The 17,274-nt window shown below is 48.2% G+C and overlaps 1 protein-coding gene across 8 annotated transcripts in view; it reads left to right on the top strand.

Moving 5' to 3' along the window:
* The window catches only part of ACACA (acetyl-CoA carboxylase alpha), a 104,836-nt gene that overhangs the window by 66,597 nt on the left and 20,965 nt on the right, over positions 1 to 17,274 (top strand). For all 8 annotated transcript variants that reach the window (XM_048324741.1, XM_048324742.1, XM_048324739.1 and 5 more), the window contains 6 exons: positions 3,261 to 3,530; positions 3,969 to 4,066; positions 4,835 to 4,955; positions 5,430 to 5,540; positions 15,609 to 15,752; positions 15,847 to 15,967. In XM_048324741.1, the coding sequence (XP_048180698.1) occupies positions 3,261 to 3,530; positions 3,969 to 4,066; positions 4,835 to 4,955; positions 5,430 to 5,540; positions 15,609 to 15,752; positions 15,847 to 15,967 (865 nt within the window). The remainder of the gene's footprint in view (positions 1 to 3,260; positions 3,531 to 3,968; positions 4,067 to 4,834; positions 4,956 to 5,429; positions 5,541 to 15,608; positions 15,753 to 15,846; positions 15,968 to 17,274) is intronic.

A 17,274-nucleotide genomic window follows, 5' to 3' on the forward strand; every position in this document is an offset into this window, starting at 1 on the left:
ATTTTGGTGTTAATTTTAGGCCATGATTAGTGTTGACACTGGGTGTCAAACGAGCGGCATTTACGAGCGCCGGGGAAGCGCCGTTCGTTAACGCGCCCGTTTTACTGGCTCTTAATGGTTCCATTAAGGCCAAGATGGAGTGGGAGAAGGTGTGTGTAAAATTATATATCTGAAACTTGGGTGTCATCTCCGTGTGCCGTGCAATTCTGCGGGGCTGGGGCCGTTCAGGGAGCAAATGACAGCTGAGCACTGAATCCTAATCACAGTTTGGAGCATCAGAAATAATGATCACTTCTGATCGGGGCTTGTGAATAATTCATCCCCTTTGATTTTCACGTGCTGCCCACTGATACTTCTCAAACCAAATGTGTTCCTACAGGAGAATAATGGTCCCACTTCTTATGGAAATACCGGGGCACAAATCATTTTGCCAACATAAAAACAGTTAAATAAGACGGTTCCTGCTTTTATTTTTTCCTCCGCCTCTTCTTCACTCCTGGATGTGCTGGGAATGGAGCTGTGGCAGGAGCAGCACTTCCAAACTGTGCTGCCTCTTCAAAAGAGCCTGTTCCGAAGCCAGGGCTGCTCACCATCACCTACTATTGCCTGCCAGTGCTCTTAGGTGATTAGCTCAGCCTGGCTAATTAACCTGGGAACTCTCCAGTTTTTGGCATGCTGCCGTTAACTTAAAAATCTCATTATTCCTTTTTTTTTCTGGAATAGAAAGCCATCCTCCGCTGCCCATAAATTTCAACCGAATCTAGCAAATTCATAGCAAAAAAAAATCCTTAGTTGTGCAGATCCCCGTGGCTTTTATTACTGGATAAATGGCACAGAACACGCGATGAATTGGGGAGGCAAAAGACGCCCAAGTTAATAGTGGTGCACTCCAATTTTTCTTTTCTCAGACTGCATAGGGTTGCTCCATATTTATCAGCTGTAAGCTGTTTTCAGGAGTTTGTGCCCTGGCTAGACTGTTTTCTGTTCTACTGGTGAGCACTGGTAAAGGGGACTTTATTGGTGTAGAGGACACATGATCTTGAGTCAGGGAACTATTCCAGCACTTCTGTTACAATCTGAGTTTTCTAAATAAGAAATGCCTTAAATTGGCCTGTTTCCTGTGCTGTCAAAAATCATCAAGTTGCTGAAAGTGAGGGAAATCTCTTACATCTTGGTGGGTGGGATGGACTGTGGGACCAGCCCTGGGGACTCACTGGCCCATCACTGGTCCATCACTGGTCCCTTGGTCCTGGCTGATGGGATCAGCGTGGCTGTAAGGAAATGACCACTTAAGCAAAAACCTGTCAATGAGTGGTAATTCTGTGCTGTTTTGGAAGAAGTTTATGGTGTACTTTAAAGAGAGTGTTACCCCGTTTCACTGTGTGTTTCTGTCGGTCACTAAAGCTGTTTTTTGAGGTGATATCAGAAAGATCTGGGAGGTGCCCACTGAACCACTGAAGGATTTTAGTTATGGAAAAAAAAAAAGGTCTTAAATTGTGGTAAAGAACTGAGCTGCAGTAGGTGCTGGGGTACAGATGGACATCCCTGCATCCCTGATTTCCTAGAGGCTGATCTTGGAGCCTTTAACTTTGGATTTGCAGACTTTTTAACCTGCTGTTTCTAATCACCAACTTGCCACAACTGAGAGTGAGAACAGAGGCTCAAAATCCAGCCCCTGGCATTGCTTTTCCTCCAACAATCAGGTCAGAAGGGCAAGACTTAACTTATTTTCACCTTTTTTTTTCATCACAATTCTTCCTTTGTCTGCTGTGAGAGTCCAAGAGCAAATGTCCAAGGAATGCCTCTGGCTGTGTTTGGGATCAGTCAGGTTCCTCTCCCAGCCTCTGGACTGGTTGTCTGTGTCCCCCCAGGTCTCTGTGCCAGACCCACACCTGCATCCACTTGTTCTATTGCAACTTTTCCCTTTCACTTGGGAGCATTAGTGGTATTTTAGCAAAACATCCCGCTGTCTTTTAGGGATTTTTGCTCCATTCTTTGAAGCTGCAGCATCTGTTCCAAGCCCTGCAGTTGGATGCTGAGGTGGAACTGTAAATCTGCAAATATTCAAATAATCTGCAAATTATTCCCTTTCGATGTGTCAGAGTAGGAGTGGAGGAATCCAAGGAGAAGGTGAACTGAAACACTCTGTTAACTTGCAATCTCAGCTCTTGGAAGGGGAGGTGTGAGGAAGGATCTGCCAGTAGCTGGTTGTAATATTTTTGGATTGCTGCCTGCTTTACTTCCAATGACCCTTTGATTAATTCCTCTGCCTCTTTATTTTTTTTAATGAGCCTATTATGGCATATCTTATTGCAGATGCTGATTGGATCTGGGCTGTGTATTGTGCCATTTGGATGTGGATTAAATGGCACAGATCTATCTGCTGCTTCTCCCCTCTCCCCCTCCCGCTTTAGTTCATCATGTTCAGAATTCTGAGGCTCCACAATGAGAGTCTCAGCCCTCCTGATTGCAGAGGATGTGCAATCGGCTTGAGGAATGTGTACTCAGAGCTTATGATCCTTGGGCAGGCGGGGACTGGGTGATGCATGTGGCTTTCAAGGGACGCTGCTATTCCCATCTGTTAATGGCATTCCGGGCTGGCCGGCTCCCGCCGCGCCGGCTGAGGGATGGGGCAGGCAGGGGACGGATGCTGCTGATGCTCCAGGAGATGGGCCAGGAGAGATCATCCCGTGATTTTTGAGAAGAAAAATATGCAGTAAAAAGCATTGCTTACTCTACTGTAAAACTGGGGAAGGGAAAAGGGAGGGGACAAAGAAATAAGAGGAAGGACGGGGGGGAAATGGGAGATAGTAATGAAATAAAAAGATGGTTAAAATGAGGGTGGGGTGAGGGTGATGAGGTTGTGGGGAGATACCTGGGAAGCCTGAGCAGGTGGTCAGGAATCCTGTGCAGCAGCACATCCTGGGAGCACAGGGAATACACTGCTCCTTGTGAGAGGCACGCTGGCAGAGCGTGTTGGACCTGTGATAAATCCCTGAACAGGGAGAGGGAACGCCAGTGTGAGTGTCCTGGTGGGATGAGAGCAGTGGAGAACGTGCTCCAAGGAATGTGGGAAGGATCAAGGGCTTCCAGCTGTGCTCTGCACTGGCAGCACATCAGAGCTGCTGTTATCCAAGTTCCCCAGGAAAATAGGCCAAGTCTGAAAGACCATCTCTCCAAGTGAGAGGAATGAGCCCTGTGTGATTCCCCTCTTGAAGACACACGTTTATTTTTTGCTGTTCTCTGCTCTTGGGCTGCAGATTGGGATGGTGGCCTGGAAGATGACCCTGAAGACACCGGAGTACCCGGAGGGCCGGGATATCATTGTCATTGGCAATGACATCACCTACAGGATAGGCTCCTTTGGGCCTCAGGAGGACCTGCTGTTCCTGAGGGTGTCCGAGCTGGCCCGGGCTGAGGGCATTCCCCGCATCTATGTGGCTGCCAACAGCGGGGCCAGGATAGGTCTGGCCGAGGAGATCCGGCACATGTTCCACGTGGCTTGGGAAGACCCAGACAACCCATACAAGGTAAGGGGGCAAGGGAACCAGCAGGGAAACTGCAGCAGCCCACAAGAGTCTTATTTTGACACCACTTCTTCCAACAGAGGGGAGAGCGAGCATTTGTCAGACTGTCACCTCCAAAGTTCTCCTTGGTATCGGATCTGGAGCACTGGAAGTGTTCAAGGCTAAGCTGCGTGGGGCTTGGAGCAACCTGGTCCTTTCTAAGCCAAAGCATTCCATGATAGGATTTTATGATCTCCCAGGCAGCAGATTGGCATCCAAAAGGAGTTAGTGCTGAATATTGCACCATTCCCAGCTTTCAATGGCATCAGCTGCATCTCCAATGTTGAGAGAACGTTCTTACCACTCTGTGGAATTAAATTCTGCCCCTGTCAAAGCTTCTTTGTGGGGATCAGGAAGGGACTACGGGTGGGAGTGGGATGAATGAACTGCTTTTCTCTGCAGGGATACAAATATTTGTACCTGACTCCTCAAGACTATAAGAAAGTCAGCGCCCTGAACTCTGTTCACTGTGAACATGTGGAGGAAAATGGAGAGTCCAGGTAAGAATGAAAAGCTTTCTGTTTGTCCTTGGGTAATGCATGGCATGTCCTTGTCCTCAGCCTGGACATTCCTTAGGATCCAGGTGCCAAAGCTCTGGGTGGTCAAGGCAGGGAACAGAGAGTTAAGGGTTGTGCCTTCTTGACCCCCAGTCATGGCTGAGGGTCCTGCAGGGGACGATCAGGATGTGTTCAGGATTAAACCAAAGCCTGGCAGGCTCTGGAAGAACTGAAGCGGGTGCTGGGTGTGGGGACGAGAGCGTGTCCCTGTGAGCTGAGGGCTCCTCAGGGAGGCTCTGAAGCACATGCTCAAGTCCTCAGCTTAGCAAGGGCCTGGTGGGAAAGCTGGGAGCCAGTCTGAGGGCAGTGGGTAAGAAGGGACTGGACAGAGGATGGAGGCATGAAGGAAGGAAGTGAAGAAAAGGTAAGAGCCTCGTTGTAATCCTTGTTCTTTCTCTTTTTCCCTTTGTCTGCATTCCTTTCCTTTCTTGCCCTTTTTCCTGTAATCAACTTGCTCCTCACGTCCTGTGGGAATGACAGGACACTTTTCCCAGGCATTCCTCTCCCTTGGCGTTTCCTCTTGCAGCACTGCTCCCGTGGGAGCATTCCATGGTGCTGCAGGATGAGCCCTGCACAGCTCCTGCCCAGGCTTTATGCACATTTCTCCTTGGAACCTTAATGATATTTAGTCACTTTTCATTTTCTTGGTAGCAAACTGATTCAGCAAATCACTGGACCTTGTGACTCAAAGGCTGTCTGTGTCTCCCTCAGGTACAAGATAACAGATATTATCGGGAAGGAGGATGGACTTGGAGTAGAGAACCTCAGAGGATGTGGCATGATTGCTGGAGAATCATCTTTAGCCTATGAGAGTGTTATCACCATCAGCTTGGTAATCCCCCACTGCTTTCTATTCTTCAAATGTATTGTCTGTTTCAGCTAAAAATCCTGTGATGATATCCCAAACATCCATCTGGGATCAGCCTTCTGGCTGATGGAAATGGGCTGCTGTAGGCTTTGAGCAATGCTCCTGGCACCAGTGCAGGGCTGGGTCCCCTCCACACTCAATTTAAAACACTTCAGTCATTTGGCCTTGTATTTGCTCAGTCTGAAAGTTGCTGCTTCTCTTCTTCTCTCTCTTTTTTTTTTTTTTTTTTTTTTAAATAAAATACATTTACGTTCAGATCCTGCATTTTACAAAATAACGGGTTCTGGAATTTTCGAGCGAGAGTAGATTTTATGGCCTTGTGCTACAAACACACCGAGTTTTATCTCAATGTTTGAATCAATAGGTTGGGGCTGTGTGGAGAGACAGAAATCAATGCCATTGCTTTTTTTTTTTCCTTTCTTTTTCCTTTTTTTCCAGGTCACGTGTCGGGCAATTGGGATTGGGGCCTACCTTGTCCGGCTGGGCCAGAGAACCATCCAGGTGGAGAACTCCCACATCATCCTCACTGGCTGTGGGGCCCTCAACAAAGTAAGTCCTTACATTTCAGTCCTCTCAGCTCTCCAAATGGAGCTGGGCTTTGTCATGGAATCCTGGAATGGTTTGGGTTGGAAGGATGTTGAAGGGCCTGAGCAGCAGCCCGGGGAAGGAAGGAGGAGAAGCAGCTTTTAGCAGAGGTTGTGTGCACGGATTAAATACCAGGAGTGGGGAAGAGCAGTGTCCAGCAGTGCTTTCTCCTGCCCACTGAGTGCTGTGAGGGGAAACAGGGCTGTTCCCAGGGTGTGGAAGTCCGTGTTCCAAAATATGAGGGCCAGAGTCACCTGAACTTCCAGTCACCCACAGCACTGTGTTGGTTCTGGGAGGCACTGAACCTGAGGAGCTTGGATGCTGATTTTCCAGGCTGGGAACGAGATTTCCTGCTGGAAATCTCGGCTGTGGGGGGGACGGGAGGAATAACTGAGGCTGTCACAAAAGAAAACTTGCAGCTTCACTGCTGAAGTGGCTCTTCTTTTCCCCACTCCAGAGGCAGATTTTCTCCCTTGCTGCCCCAAACCCATTCATCCCACAGCCTCCAGCTCCTTGCCTGGTGCAGACACGGCTCCCAGCCGTCTCTGCTCCCATCCCTCTCCCTGAGGGCTTTGTTTCCCTGGAGTTGGGGCTGTGTGCTGTGAGTGCCCTTCCCCATCGAGCAGCTTTGTTCTCGGGCACTCTCAGCACCTGGGGTGGCTGTGCTCCATGGCAAGCTGTGTTTCCAGGAGTGCCTGCCTGACAATGGGAGATAAAGGAAAACAGGCTCTTGTTGAATTATTCCCCTGAATAAAGGGGGCTCTGCAGAAAATGAAGCATTGATCCTATCAACTCTAGGCTGCAGCACCCTCAGTTAGATCTCTTACACACATCACACACACCTGCATCAATGGGAGGAAAAGAGGCATTTGAAGATCCAGCCTTTAAAAAGAAATTGAGTCAGTTTAGTGCTTGCTGAAGTGCAGTGAGTTGCCTGGTTCCAGCTGTCACTTGCTGGGGATCGGGGCCCTGCAGAGTTTCCCAGATGGCAGGGCCAGGCTGTTCAGTTCTCCCCCTCTTCCCAGGTTTAACTGCACTCCCTGCCTGTGGAGTCAATGGTTGTTTTCACAGGACTGGATTAATCTCACTAGATTTTAGGCACTTAAAAATTAAGGGTATGGACTAAATTAAGCACCTGACATCTGTCAGCAGGCATAGGCAGAAGGAGCTGCTTTCTGGGGGGGATTTATCCCATCCTAAAAATTTCAGTGGGCTGAATAATCCCATGTGTCCTTTGCCCTCCTCTGTGCTCTGTTGGGGTGTTGGTATGTTTGTGTCAGCTCTGAACCTCGATGTGCCTCAAGGTGAGGGAGGAACCTGTTGCATCCTATCCAGACCCAACAGTGTTTACCTGCCCTTGAACAGTGGGAGCCTGGGAGTCCCCACTCACTCCTGGCTGTGTGTGATGTGTCTGCTGCTTCATAGGATCTTCGGTTTCCAGTCCTTGCAGTTCTGCTCAGGGCTTCTTGAAGGGATGCAGCTGCAATTGTGTGCCAGAAGTGTGTTCGAAGTAGGGAAGTGGTGTCCAGGGCTAGCCTGGAATGTCCAAGCTCAGTCTAGCTGATGCTCTGGAGCATGTGAAGCGAGCAGTGAATGTTCATCCATTGGCATCCTCCTGCCATGGAGTCTGATTTAACTTCTGACTTACCCTGTTCTCCCTGAAACCTGTTAAACACTTGTCCATTGGATTTAGAGGGCCAGTTTAAATTTTTTGGGGCCAGAGGTCAGATCACTGCCAGCCAGGGGCCAGTTATGCAAAGTCTCCCCTGGCGGGAGTGCAGAGGCTGTCTGGGTATGGTATATGATGTGTTCTTGCTCATTCCCAGGGATGAAATTCCAGAAGGGGAAATCTATTGTGGTTGTTCTGTGTGGAGTGAGTCAGTCTTGGTGCTTCTCATTCCCTTGGAGAAGGTGGGGAGTCAGGGCTGTCAGGGGCTTGAGGAGAGATCACGGCTGAAACAAAAATATATGGAAACTGCCGCCTTTAGCTCTTCCCAGTGAGGTGTCAGAGGTTTGGGGCAGTTTTTCCACTGCTGACTTTTGCATACATGTGTTCCTAGAGGATGCAGGACAAAGCTGACACTTCTTGTGTCTGCAAACACGTCTTCAAAATGTCTCCAGCAGAATGTGCAGCACAAAACTGTTTCTGCAGCAATGGAGACAGTTGGGCTTTCAGAGAGCAGGCAGGCTTTTCTGGGAAGTTGTTTAATTTTATTTTTTTTCTCTGTGAAATGCTGGATTCTTTCTATTTTACAAGGGGAGCAGAGGGGAATGGTGACAAACATTATGTGCAGCCAGAGCCGTTGCTGGTCTTGTTCATTATCATTATGTAAAAGCAGCCTGAGGGTTTAGGTGTAGAGGGAAAGGTCCAGCTGCCAAAGCCAGAGGGTGACCTCTAACTCAGATGATGAGCTCAAGGTCGGTGGCATTTGGAGCTGCAGCTCCTGTTGGGTTCTGGGCTTGGCTCCTCACATGCTGCCTGTCCCTGCGCCCGTGCTGGTGAGCCGAGAGGCACATCCTGGGCAGACCCCCGGCTGAAAGGATTCTCCAGCCCCATTCCCTGGCAGGGCTGGCAGGCAACTGCACGAGGGCTGTGCAGGGTGTCCCTGTGCTCCTGATGAAGCTGTCTTTGTTTGTCCTGGGGAAGGAGCTGGGGAAAGGTGCGATGCTCCTTGGTGGGGACACGGGGCCGTGTTTCAGCTGGGCCCCTTTTGTCTCCCCAGTGCATTTCAGCAGGGGGTGGAGAGGTGGAAATGCCATTTCCTTGCTCTCGGTGAGCGTGTGCCGCGCCTGTGCCGAGCCCGCTGACCCCCCTGCAAATTGAAATAATGATAATGCGCGTCTCCTGACTGCATCAAAGTATCAGCACATCAAAAGCCAGGAGGCATGAAATGCAAATGATAAAGTGAAAGCAGATGGATTGTGCATGATCGCCTGATGCCCAATGAATTTTAAAAGATGCTGGTTCACATGGGGAGAGGGGCTGAAATAAACACGTTATCCCTGCAATTTTTTTCTTTTTTTCTTTTTTTTTTTTGTTCTTGCTGCTCACTCCTGACAATATTTTTTCACACTTCAGCGAGCAGCCACTCCATCTCCCTCCCTCCCTTCCCTCTCTTTCTCTCCCTCTCTCTCTGTCGCTGTCTCTACCTCACACACGTCTCGGGTCATGTCGCCGCAGCTCCGGTGGAAATAATAAGATATAAACCACGAGGTTGTTATTTGCATAGAAATAGCATGGAGCCCCAGGCAGCATGGGAGAAGGACACAGAGATCATTTGTCTAAAATTTTAATGAAAACTTTTGCTGAGGCAGAGATTTTTTTTATTTTATTTTTAAGTTCCCCTGCCTCCTTCTTTTTCCACCCCCAAACCTTCCTCCTCCTCCCTCACTCCCTTCCCTCGTCATAACCTGAGCACAGGGTGATTTCAGATGTGACGTGCTGTGCCCTGCACCAACACCTGGGTTTTCTTTTTAATGGAAATAAGACCAAAGAGCCCAGCATTCCCAATTCCTGCCTTGCTTATGTGGTTCGAGCTTCCAGGGCTACATTCCATTTCAGTCCTCCCAAGGATGTTCCAGAGTCTGCTGCTGACCTATTTTTAATCAGTTTGCTCCTCCTTGTCTTTTGTGTTTAAAAGGAATCCCGTCTTGGAGACTGTTGTGTTAATGGAAACAAATAGCGGCTTTCAGTCACATTTTCCCTGCAGATGCATGTTCTAGGCTTTTCCTAAGGGAAGCCAGGTTTAGCTGAGACTGACTTCCAGGAACTGCTCCAAGCAGGATTCACATCAGTTTGCTATGTAGATGTTCAGCCAGGCTCTCAAAAAGTTCCTTTTGTGATGGTGATGAAGAGCTGCCCTAAAGCTGCCATCCCTCCTGGAGGTGATGGAATTCTGATCAGCACTGGTTTGTTTCCTCTCCCTCCTGTTTTAGCTTTATTTTCCCCCAAACTCTCAGGTCTTGACTTGCCTGAATCATCAGGCCCTGTGCACCCCGTGGTTTGCTCAGAGCATCCAAGAGTACCAAGGATGAGCTGGACAAATCCCACGTGCCAGGAGAATGTGCAGGGAGAGGCAGGGAAGATGAGGGGTCAGAAACTGAAATGTGAAACATTCAAGGCATAATTCATTTCCCAGCCTGCAGCCAACCACCTGCCTGATTGTGGGGTGACATTTTTGACCAGAATGGGTCCAAAAAAAATTGTTGTTTGGTCTTGTTGGATTCCTTTGCATGAGGCCAGGAGAGAAGATCTTTGTATTTTCAATTCAGTACTGAATTGTGCTGCAGAACTTACTGGATGCTCTGGGATTCGCATAACAGGATGACACAACAGGTCAGGGCTGCTCAGGGGGCTGTGCCCGTGTGAGAGAGGTCTGGGCAGCTCTGAGGCTCCGTGGAGGAGCTCAGTGAGGAGCAGGAGCCTCACACAGGCTGGCCAGTGATTGCCAACAGTAATATTTACCCTTCAATTTCACAATCTGCAAAAATAAATAAAGGCCCTGTGAGACTGATGCTGTTTGGGGTTTGTATTGTGGAAAGCTCTTTTTTTTGAGACTCAAGGCAGGGATAGCTCAGTATCTGCTCAAGATGACTTCAGTCTTGGGATTAGATCAAAGCAATCGTGTGAGAGCAATCATGTGAGTTGGAACAGCAAGTGCCAGCCCTGTCATTCAAAGAAGCATTATAATTATTAATGCATGATATGAATCTGTCTGTAGTGGCACAGCAGGACTATTAGGAGGACCTGGATGGGTGCCGGGTGCTGGAGAATGCTAAACAAGGAGGGGTGGGAAATGTCAACCAGAGATCAACACTCACCAGTGTCAAGTGTTGGTTCCTTGTGTGGAGGTTGGAGCTGCCCAAGGTTATCCCACTCTTGGGAAGCAGGAGAGGCCCCTCTGCTCTGCCCTGGGTGCTTGTGGCAGTGAAGGTGGTGAGAACGAGGGTGGTTTCATGGTGGAGGCTGGGTTCTCCAGCTCCCAGAGCTGCCCCAGGACCATGGTGCTGTTGGAGGTGTCCCTGATGTGGGTCACTGGCTCAGACCCAGCAAAGCCAGGCTCATTCCTTTCTTTCCCTGCCAGTGAGAGTTTAGGTGCTGGAGGGGGGTGTGCTTGGCGGCACTGCTGGTGGCACACAGGTCCTTGCTCTGTGTGGAGCAGTGGATGCAAGCAGGATGGATGCCTGGGCCTCAGTGCAGATAAACAACCACCACCCTCCATCGCTGCGTTTTCGTTTTAATTGCCTTTCTTTAAGTGGTGATATTTGTGTATTGTTCCCATTAGAGACAATTTACGTTCCAGGCATGGCATTATCAGTCCCTTGATGTTTGCTTAGGGAAGAAAGTCTAATAGATTTCTGTTGACTTTTTTTATTCTCCCTCCTTCTATCATTTTTAATATGGATCTTGCTCAGTTTATCTGTGTGGGTGGGGGCTCTGTGTGTGTTTATTCCTGCTAAACAGGAGTTTAGCATCGTGGCCCATATTCTGCCTGTCCAAATCTCTTCCCCAGGACTGTATCCCAGCTCCTGGGGATCCTGCAGGGTGTGTTCTCACTGGAGCATTAACTCTGCTCCCCAATGTTCCATAGGAGCCGAACTTCTCAAACATATCCCAGAATAACTGCTTCTCTTGGGACCAGCCCTCTTGGGATGTCCCCAGGAGGACATCTGGGTGATCTGCCTGGGGTCTTTTCTGGAGAAATTCCCTGTGATTCTGGACACATGATGGGAACTACAGGAACAGCTCTGGAGAACTGCAACATTTCTCACAAGTAACCCTAAACTCACACTGGGAAGTGAACAGAGTTTCACTGCCCTGGTGAAAGAGGTCCCTGCACTGCAGCCTGTGCCCCAGGGTCTCCGAGTAACAGGGTTCCCTGGGGTCCAGAAGGTGACAAAGGAAACAACCAAGATCATTAAGTTGGAGACAACCATTAATATTGTTTATGGGGTTCATCTCTAGATTAGGGAACCCCTGGCTGAGACAGGTGGGATTTATGGGTGTTGGCACCATGTAGAATAGGGGCTGTAATTTTAGTTTGCAAAGTGTATTGAGTCCTTTTGATTTACCACTGACTGAGGGAGTGACCTTGAGCAAAACACACGCAGGGAGAGGAGAGAGGGGCACGAGGGTTTTGACAAGACATTTTTCATTTGGAAATGCCACTTCACTGAAACTGGAGCTCTTCAGGAAAAAGTATCAGTTTGGTTGAGCTTCTCCTTTGGAATTTTTTAGGTCGAATGAAAAGTTGTTCAGTTTTTATTTCCCAGCTGATTTTTCTTCCCAAATTAATTTTTACTTTTAATACATGCAACAAATATTTTAGACGTCCTTTGGAGCCTGTCTGGTCTCAAGTTTGTAGTTCAGGTATCAAGATTGCAAGACTTGATTTTTCTGCTGCAGCCCAGAAATTTTCCAAAATCCTCCTCAATAACCACAAGGTGGGAGAGCTTTCCCACCAAAAGCGTGTGATGCTGCAAACAGAGAGAATCTCCTGTGTGTGTGAGCAGCTGTGGAGCCCTGCTCCCTCTCTATCTGTGAGGAGTGTTGGGATCTCCAGGCAGGAGCTGCAGTTCCATGTGCACCTGGACGCACCTTGCCCTGCTCCCTGCGAGGTGAAGTGCAATTGCTTTTTTCCCCCTTCCCCCTCTGATCTCACCAAATGAAAGCAGGGAACAACTCCACCAGCAGGACCTGCCTGTGGATTTGCAGTCAGGAGCCATCCCCAATAACCATCAGGCTGTCAGCTCCCCACCTCCCCCCAGCTCCCACCTCCCCCATCACTCACCAAAGGGAAAAAAGAGCCGGAGCTGCAGCTTGAAATATATCATGCAATAGTGTATCATGAATTTCTTGTGAATCACATTGGAGAAGCAGGTTTATTTATTTCCGAGACTCTAAATCAATACAAAGTAGGTCTCTTAGTTCTGAAGCTGGGATGGAGTGGGAAAAAATGAGCCCATTGTACTCTTAAAACTTTGGGGAAAGGAGATGACAGCTATATAATTCCATTTACCAGGCACTAGGGGCTTTAATGTGAAGGTGACAGGGAGCTCTTTGTGCATTTAGAGCACCATATCTTCTAAATAAAAGATCTGTAGACTTGATAGTGGAGTATAGCTCTGCCTTTAATAATCTCCAAGCATTAGACCGAGCCAATCTGTTCCCAAGTCAGAAGGGTCCCCCACCGAACGCTCGTAAATTAGAAGTGCAGGAACTGCATGGATTCAGGGATCAGGAATGCAGGGAGGGCAGAGAGGAGCTGTCTGTGCTCCCACTGCCAGGCAGAGGGGCTGTGCATTTGGGAAGGGCTCTGTGCTCAGCTGGGCTCCATTCCCTCTTGCTGCTTTTCCCCCTCTAATACGTGATCCACGTGGGGGAAGAGCTGGAAATGAGCGCTGAGCTCTGTCGAGGCTTGACTGCACATAATAGCAGTCAGGTTTGAAGTTCCTACATTGTGTTCCTACATTTTTTCTGATGAGACATTCATTCCCATCATTTCTGCCTGTTTATGAAAAATAGGCTATTTATAGGACGTGCATATCCCTCTTCTGCTTCATGTTTCTGGCAGACAATATAAATTGTGGATGGGAATTGCAATTATTGAAATTATTTGGATAAAAATCTGGCACTTATATTTGATATAAACACATGATATGCTCGGAATAATAACAGCACTTATGTTACATAATGATTCCCATTCAGGCCCTCCAAGCTGTCATGTTTTCAGGTCTTTCATCCTGGGTGAAACAGATGAGCTAACCCAGCCCTCAGCCAGCCCAGCTTTGCAGGGAATGTCCCAACTCTCCAGCAGTTCAGGTTCTGAGAGGAGAAAGCAGCTGCTCAGCATGGGTTGGAGTGCTAGAAAATTATTAATATGCACATGAGGGCCTATAAACCTGCTGAGGATCATCCTTTAGAGGCTGTAAGAATCCTGGCTCTGCTTATGCTTGCCAGAAGATCCTCTGAAGTAACAAGAAATGTGGTTTCCTAATGGGTTTTTGGAAGATCAGATGAACTCAGTGTTGGCAACACTGCCCAAGTATTTTGGAATATTTTGAAACTCTTCTCTGAGGTAACAAATGACAGCACAATAGGAAATGGCCTCAAGCTCTGCCAGGGGAGGTTCAGGTTGGACATGGGGAAGAATTCCATCATGGAAGGAGTTTAAGGCCCCTTCCCACCCAGACCATTCTAGGATTCCATGATTCTCCTGAATCCCCTGAGTGCCCAGTGCCAGTCTGGGGCTGGAGCAGCTCGGGCTGTGCCGAGGGCAGGGCTGATGCAGAGCTCACCTGTCCCCCCTCTCCAGCACAGGTGCTCACCTGAGCACATCCAGCTCATCCAGACCCTGGATCACACTCTCCTCAGAGCAGCTTTTCCCTGCAGCTGGGGCCCCTCTGCCCCTGGTCCCGGCGGGTCTGTGTGGTGCTGGCTCCGTCCCACGCGGGGATCTCCCAGCCAGGCTCTGCTGGAATGGCTGCAGCACTCGGGAGAAGGAGCTGCGTGTTTATCTTCATCTCCAAAAAGGGATTTAAGGGCGAGAGCAGTGGTATATTAGGCTGTTTCATTGCCTGTCAGCAGTGCTAAACCTGAGCTGTCTGCAGTGTCTCCAGATAAGCAGGAGCAGAGCCCATTTTGCATGTACATACGTTTGCATTAGTTCAGAGAGGGGGGAGTTTAAATCCTCTTTATTTTTATTTTCCTCTGTGGGAAGCGTTTAGCTAGGCTTGTGCCTGGCATCTGGAGGCCTGGGCTTTTCTTATTCTTGAACCTAAATCTATGCTGCTGTCTTCTCTACCATGGCTTTGCTTGGCACTGATTTTGTTAGAGGAGGAGGAAGGTGTTTGAGCTCAGAAGGGAGACCCAGGAACATCCCTGTGCTAAAACACGCACTGAATTCTATATTTCAGGGTTAGTTTTGTAACATCTGTGCCTTGGATTCTTCTGTACATAAACCTTGAGTGGCATCTGCCAGCTCCTCTGTCCCCAAAATGAGCTGTGGCGGGTGTTTGGGGGAGGCCAGGCTGTCTGTGTGTGTTTAAGGGGGTTTTTAAGATCCAAATGAAGCAGGTGTGTAATGTCCTCTGTCTGTTAGAAAGACTCAACCCATAAAAATAACAAACGGCATGTATTTGCTAGAATGTCAAAGTTATGAGTTTATTTTGTAATGATGTGCTCCTGCCTTCATGAGGTAAACTGGCCGTGGCAGAGGTGTTATTAGTAATATGGAGTCAGTGGAGCAGAAAGCCGAGTGACCGAGAGATCAGTGTATCAGTCAGGGAGAGGGCAAATGGGAAGAGACAGCAGGAGAATGAGAAAAGAGCTGTGCTGCCCAGGCTCAGATTAGAGATGGAGCTGTGCAAGAGAATGAGGAGCCCCAGCCAGCTTCTGGCCAGCCTCTCAAAGCAGCTGCTGGGCCTTTGTCTGGGTTTTTTCCCCAGTTATATGTCCACCCGGCAGTTTTCTTGGAGCAATTTGGGATTAGTGAGCTGAGCTGGGCTCAGCACTCAGGAGCTTTGGTCACACTGCTGCTTGGGGAAGGCAAGTGGGAAAACTGCCTCAGTTTCCCCACTTGTGTCATTCCCCTTGGGGATTGTAGAATCCAGAATGGTTTGGGCTGGGAGGAACCTTAAAGATCCAATTCCACCACCCTGCCATGGGCAGGGACACCTTCCACTATCTCAGGTTTCTCCAAGCCCTGCCCAACCTGGCCTTGGACACTTCCAGGGATCCAGAGGCAGCCACAGCTTCTCTGGGCACCCTGTGCCAGGGCCTCCCCACCCTCACAGGGAAGAATTCCTTCCCAATATCCCACCCAACCCTGCCCTCTCTTTGCTGGGGATCACTGTTCAGAAGCTCTTACCTGCACACAGGGCTTGGGAAGCTGTGTTGTGAGATGCTTGCTCCATCCTTTTGTGCCCAAGTGATCCTGAGGTGCTGCACGGATGGGTTTGTGTGTGCCTCCTTAGCCAGCACCTCCTGGTCACATCCCAGCACTGATGGCTTTCCTGTTTTTCCTTCCCCAGGTGCTTGGACGGGAAGTTTACACCTCCAACAACCAGCTGGGAGGGATCCAGATCATGCACAACAACGGGGTGACACATGGCACGGTCTGCGATGACTTTGAAGGAGTCTACACCATTCTGCAGTGGCTTTCCTACATGCCAAAGGTAATTCCTGGCCAAGGTGCCACTGGTGGCTTTGTTTGCAGGGTTTTGGGAAAGGGGGCTCTCACTTCCTTCCATGTTTCCCTTTTTCCCTTAGAATATACACAGCCCTGTTCCTGTCCTCAAAGCCAAGGATCCTATAGACAGAACCATCGACTTTGTTCCCACCAAGACCCCCTACGATCCTCGCTGGATGCTGGCTGGACGCCCCAACCCAAGTATGGCCAGGAGATGCAGCAACTCTCACCTTGTTTCTAGGCTGTTTGCCAGATGTCTGCAACCCAAATATATTTCAGATTCTGTAAAATAATTAGTTCTAAGCGATAGGGATCTAATACATAAATATTTATCTATAATAATATTAATGTATAATATTATTTATACATAATATCTAAAAGTAGCACTTAAATCCTGAGTGCTCAAGGACACCTCCAATTAACTTTTATAGATGTTATATTTACTTAGAATAGTTACTTCTGTGGATTTTTTTTTTTTATGGTTTAGGGGAAAGTCCATCCACAAAGTGTCTGTATGCTAAAGGAATCACAATATTCCTGCAGATCTCGGGGAGTTGTTGTGTTGGCACCATTGGGGTTGTGCAGCCTTGTGTAGGTACAAGTTGCAAACTGGGTGGCCATTACTCCTGCTGTTATTAATGAGTTTGGGGGGCTAAAATGAGATCTGTGATAAACTAAGTTTTCTGGTTTTGGATAATATTTTTTCATCATCTCTCAAGCAATTCATCCAGCTGTCTGGGCGCCGCAAACGCCGGCTTCCAAATCGAGTGACTTCAGATTTTAATTTAGTGGAAGCGTTAAGGAAAGCAGATGATTCCCTGTGATAAGTTAAAGCAGATATCTCCTAGGTGAAAAGTTAAAGCCATTTATTAGAGGAGATATTGCCGTGATATTCTTCAAACTGACGCCCGACACGAGGCCGGAATCTAAACGATCAGCTTTGGGCTCGCGATAAAGAGATAATTTTGAAATGGATGGTCACATTTTACAGTGGGGCCACAGAGGCAAGGAATGTAGAACACAGTAATTACAAGTTTGGGCTTGATAAAACACTCTCCATCCTGTTTAAGTCAGCAGAGGTTAGCGTGCTTGGATCTCCACTTTTTAATTGGTTTTGGACTTGGGTTTGCAGAAGCAGAGGTGCTTGTTCAGAGGAAAGAGTTCCTCGGGAGCTCTGTGCCAAGGGGTGAAGCTGGGAGGGATTTGGGGTTTTGGGGGGATATTTTTGTGGGTTATTTTCATGCAGAGCTTCCTAAAGCCCCAGTGCAAAGCAGGTGCCCCCAGAGAGTTGTGATTTCTCTGATTGACTCTAAAATATAATTGAAATTTTCATATTTAGTTCCCGGGTTCCTTCAGCATTCCTTCTTTCAAGGAAAGATTAGGCAGGATCAAGAGAAGAATATGAGATAAGTTTTAAAATAGAAATAGGTGTTCTGAAAACCATCTTTAATGACTTTACTGCCTTTTGACAAATGTTTGTAGTCTTGAAAAAAGCAGAGTTATTTATT

The sequence above is a fragment of the Corvus hawaiiensis genome, chromosome 20 (assembly GCF_020740725.1).
Source record: "Corvus hawaiiensis isolate bCorHaw1 chromosome 20, bCorHaw1.pri.cur, whole genome shotgun sequence".
In the NCBI taxonomy this organism is placed as follows: Eukaryota; Metazoa; Chordata; class Aves; order Passeriformes; family Corvidae; genus Corvus; species Corvus hawaiiensis.